Below are 4162 nucleotides of genomic sequence, written 5' to 3' on the forward strand. Positions count from 1 at the left end.
ATATATTTCTAATTTATTGAAATGTTAATTTATCCTTTAAAATCTCAACCTTCTCTCGAGTTATATAATATAATAAAACTTCCATAAATTAATAATGTTGGAATGATCACTAAAATTTATTAATTGAACGAGTTATTAATTAATTAATTAATTGATATATTAATCATTTATTATTTTAAAGAACAATTTTTTTATTCAACGAAAATAAATTTAACTACATTAAAAGGCCTACATCATATTCATCAATGTTTGTATCATATTTTAGATTATTATATAAAATAATTCATTGTTCACACACACACACACACACACACAGATATATATATATATATATATATATATATAATATATATATATATATATATTTATAAAATAAGGAAGTGATATTCATTTATTTTAATAATTAAATAATATTTATTATATTGATTAATCAAATAAATTAAACAAAGAAAAAAACAAAAATAAAATTAAATTTCATGAAAAAAAAACAACAGTAGCATTATTTTTTATTAAAATTTCATAGTTATACTTGTAATTTTAGAAAATTATTAATTTATGATTTTGACTATACCATAGTTTTATATATGAGTTTCACAACAAATTATTATCTTATTAATTTATCGAAATTATTACTTGTACACCAGCCAAGTCGAGCTTAAAAAAATTATTTAGCAAAATTATTAATTAATCGAGTCATTACATATTTATCGATGTACTTATGATATGCCTTAGTATATATATGTTAATGATTATCAAATATTCTTAAAGATTTTTACATTATATTTTCTACCACATGATAAAAAGATGCTGACCATATACTCCAATAATTTGCCCCTTTTTGATATCATATTTGCTATAATTGTATGTTGCATGCCGAAACAATTAAATTGTTATTATTTTTATGTATTGAGTGAAAAAACTTTGTTTAATTACAAATTAACTTGTATAACACATAATATTATCAATACATTCAAAATGATTTTTATGGGTTCTTTTTATTTTGTTGCCTGAGTAGTACTATAAAAGTCATCAACTTTAGAAGTTTGGTGTTCGAATTATCGTATCAAAAATTTAAAATAATTATTTACCATCAAATTCGAGAAAAACCGTTCAATTTTGATTAAAAGTGCTTAATTGCACATTTCTTTAAATCGAATATGTCTAAAAAAATAATTGGTCAACGAGGGAAAAAGGGCGAGCGTGTTTTACGGTGAAGGGACGAATAAGCAAAAGCTGATGCAATGACACGTGGGTGAATGATGGGCTCTTTGATGAACATGCAAGGGCTGGGATTGAATCTTTCCTTCATTGCAAACTGAGAGAACTGTATAGGAAGTGGCCAAGATTTTCTTCTGGGAAGGAAAAAAAGAAGAAATAAAATAAAGCACAGTGGCAGTCCCATTCAAGATTCACCACACAGTCAGTCCTGCGTGAGAGAGAAACACAGAGTGAGTCCTGGCGTGAGAGAGAAACAAGGATGCCTTAAATTGAGGTTGCAGAGGAGGTGGCTAATGGCGGCGTTTGCAGGGCTGTTTAGTTAATGCATCAAAAAAGAAGAAAGACAAAAGAATTTAATCCAGCACTCTCTGGAGGCCGCTATCAAAGAGTTTCTTTTATCTGTTTCTCCTTTCCTATGCACTCACTCTTACCCTAGAAGAATTCCTTAATTTTGGTTCTGAAAAAAGGCTGCAATCAGAGAACCAACCCCCCAAAAAATCACACACAAAACACACACAGCGTGTCAGTCGCATCTTTCGCCCCATGCTTCCTAGTATAAACTTTTATCGCTGTGATTACATAAATTGCGAATTTACCACTCAACCCACCCGGAAACACCGAGTTTCTTGGTTTTTTTCTGGGGTAACAATAACCCCTTTTCCGCCCTTTTAGCTTGAGGTCTTGTTCTTGCTGGCTATGGATTTTTTTTCAAACTTGAGCTTAGATTTAGCTTGTTGGGTTGCGAAATGTCTGGGTTTTTCTCACTAGGAGGTAAGGACCAAGAACAAGACCAGCAACAAACAGATACTAATAACAATAGCTCGTTTCTGTTCAAGAACGAAGAGATCTATAACAAGGGTTTCGAGATATGGCAACAGTGTCATCAACTGCATCAACAGAGAGTTCAGCAGCAGCAAAATCAGCACCACAATTTTCAAGATGTGTGCTTTTCGGTTGGGCCAAGTAGTAGTAGCATCGGAAGGAACAGTATCATATTCGGAAGTAATATTGGTGATGATTCTACGAGTAATAGTTTCAGATCAGCGTCAGGGTTTAGGATGGCAAGGCAAGGTAGAGGTGCAAACGAGGGAATAAACTGTCAAGATTGCGGGAACCAAGCTAAGAAAGATTGCACGCATTCGAGATGCAGGACCTGCTGCAAGAGCCGCGGCTTGCCGTGCCAGACACATGTAAAAAGCACGTGGGTTCCCGCCGCTAAACGCCGCGAGAGGCAGCAACAGATCTCCGCTATGCAGCAGGAACAGCAGCAGTTGACGATCAGAGGGGAGAATACAAAGCGGCTGAGAGAGAATTCAGGCGGAGGAGGAGGTACTGGTGGAGGTGGATCTTCGATTCTTGCTTCAACTACACGTTTGCCTGTTACCACATCAGGTAGTGCTGTCGTAACTACAAATAGTCATTAAAGAAAATTCGGATCTTTGAAACAAGAGGGGCCAGTAATGATCATATGGATTTGAATTCTTGAGTTGTATGTTAATGGTGTCGAACGATTTGAGGTAATGTTCATTCAAGAACTGTAATACTTACCAAATCTGCGGGACAGCAAAGAAATGCAAAACAGTCCTACACTATTAGGTCATTCAACAACGATATTAACTGCAATTTGATGATGATCATAATATCAATAAATATATATTCATATGTATCATTTACGTGCGATGAACTCTAACCTCCATATCGTCCAACCACTCGTTTTAACTTTCACTTTCTTTTTACTGTTACCGAGTAAAACTGACGTGAAAATTTCTAAAGGAACTACTACAGCAGAAAATTTAATTGATTCTTTATTCAGAATTTCTGTTTTTTAAAGCTGTGTCTGGAAGAATTTTTTTTTCTTATTTATACTTTCTTGGTCTGTGATTAGGGTTTGATTTGGGACAGTTTCCACCAGAAGTTAATTCTCCAGCAGTTTTCCGCTGCGTGAGAGTTAGTGCAATGGATGACGCGGAGGAACATTTGGCTTATCAGACTGCTGTAAGCATCGGAGGCCATGTCTTCAAGGGAATTCTATATGATCAAGGACTCGAAAGCCGGTACCCTGGAGGTGGCGGGGAGAGCTCTTCCGGCTGCGGAGTTTCACAGCAACCTCTAGATTTCATCGCAGCTGCGTCAGCCACCACCTCGGCCGCCACTACAGCCACCACCAGCCAACTTAATTTTACGATGCTTGACCCCTCCATTTACCCGGCTCCTCTTAGCGCTTTCATGGCTGGTACGCAATTCTTCCCACCGCCAAGGCCTTAAAAATTAACTTGTATCTGATAAGCTTTTGAAAAGGGTTTTTGGCTGAGAGATTTATTCTCACCTTAGAGTGCTTCTTCTATTCAAGTTCAAGTGGATATATATTATCCTTTATATTTTACTCTCATTTTAACATCTGTTAAATTAAATGTGAGTAGTGTTTTGAGTAAATGGATCAGTGGAGAATGCCATTGGGATGTTTGCTACTTTTTTTTTTTTTGGAATTTCAAGAAACATGTTTGTGTTAGTATTAAACCTAAATATTAGTTTTTTTCCCCTTATTCTCTTGGTTTAAATATTTTGTTTTGCATTTTTTGCGGCATGAAGATTTATTCATTTTGCATGTTCTATTTAATTTGGTTCATAAATCTATGTTACCGGCCATTTCCCTACCTTGGGGTTTTTTCTCACCTATCTGCTTTCTTGTTTGTCTTCGAATTCTATGCTGCTTGCCATTTTCTTCAATTGGTCAATGTCTTGTCAAATAATAATAAATTCTAGGGTACACGATTAGTTATCTTATATATTTATTTGCGTTACATTGTAAAAATAGTAAAAGTATACAAGAAGTTTGTATGTCTAGGTTATATCTTGTCATGACATGACGCCTGTAATTTCTTTTAAATGAGTGGCAATAATAATTTATTCATACAGTGTGGGCGATCCTATGCATTGCTAGTTT

The 4162-nt window shown here is 34.7% G+C and overlaps 1 protein-coding gene across 1 annotated transcript; it reads left to right on the forward strand.

Moving 5' to 3' along the window:
• Nucleotides 1-1387: 1387 nt before the first annotated feature.
• On the forward strand, nucleotides 1388-3601 carry LOC140828108 (protein EXPRESSION OF TERPENOIDS 1-like). Its single transcript, XM_073191089.1, has 2 exons — nucleotides 1388-2610; nucleotides 3104-3601. The coding sequence occupies exons 1-2, from the start codon at nucleotides 1965-1967 to the stop codon at nucleotides 3481-3483; spliced, it is 1026 nt and encodes a 341-aa protein (XP_073047190.1). The 5' UTR covers nucleotides 1388-1964; the 3' UTR covers nucleotides 3484-3601.
• The last annotated feature ends 561 nt before the right edge of the window (nucleotides 3602-4162 follow it).

This window comes from Primulina eburnea, chromosome 3, assembly GCF_022965805.1.
Source record: "Primulina eburnea isolate SZY01 chromosome 3, ASM2296580v1, whole genome shotgun sequence".
NCBI lineage: Eukaryota > Viridiplantae > Streptophyta > Magnoliopsida > Lamiales > Gesneriaceae > Primulina > Primulina eburnea.

What these genes read in the sequence shown, in the direction of transcription:
- LOC140828108 (XM_073191089.1), top strand. Translation starts at nt 1,965, where the DNA reads ATGTCTGGGTTTTTCTCACTAGGAGGTAAGGACCAAGAACAAGACCAG. An exon ending in TTTGCCTGTTACCACATCAG is followed by an intron (nt 2,611 to 3,103) that starts GTAGTGCTGTCG and finishes GTCTGTGATTAG; the next exon opens with GGTTTGATTTGGGACAGTTT.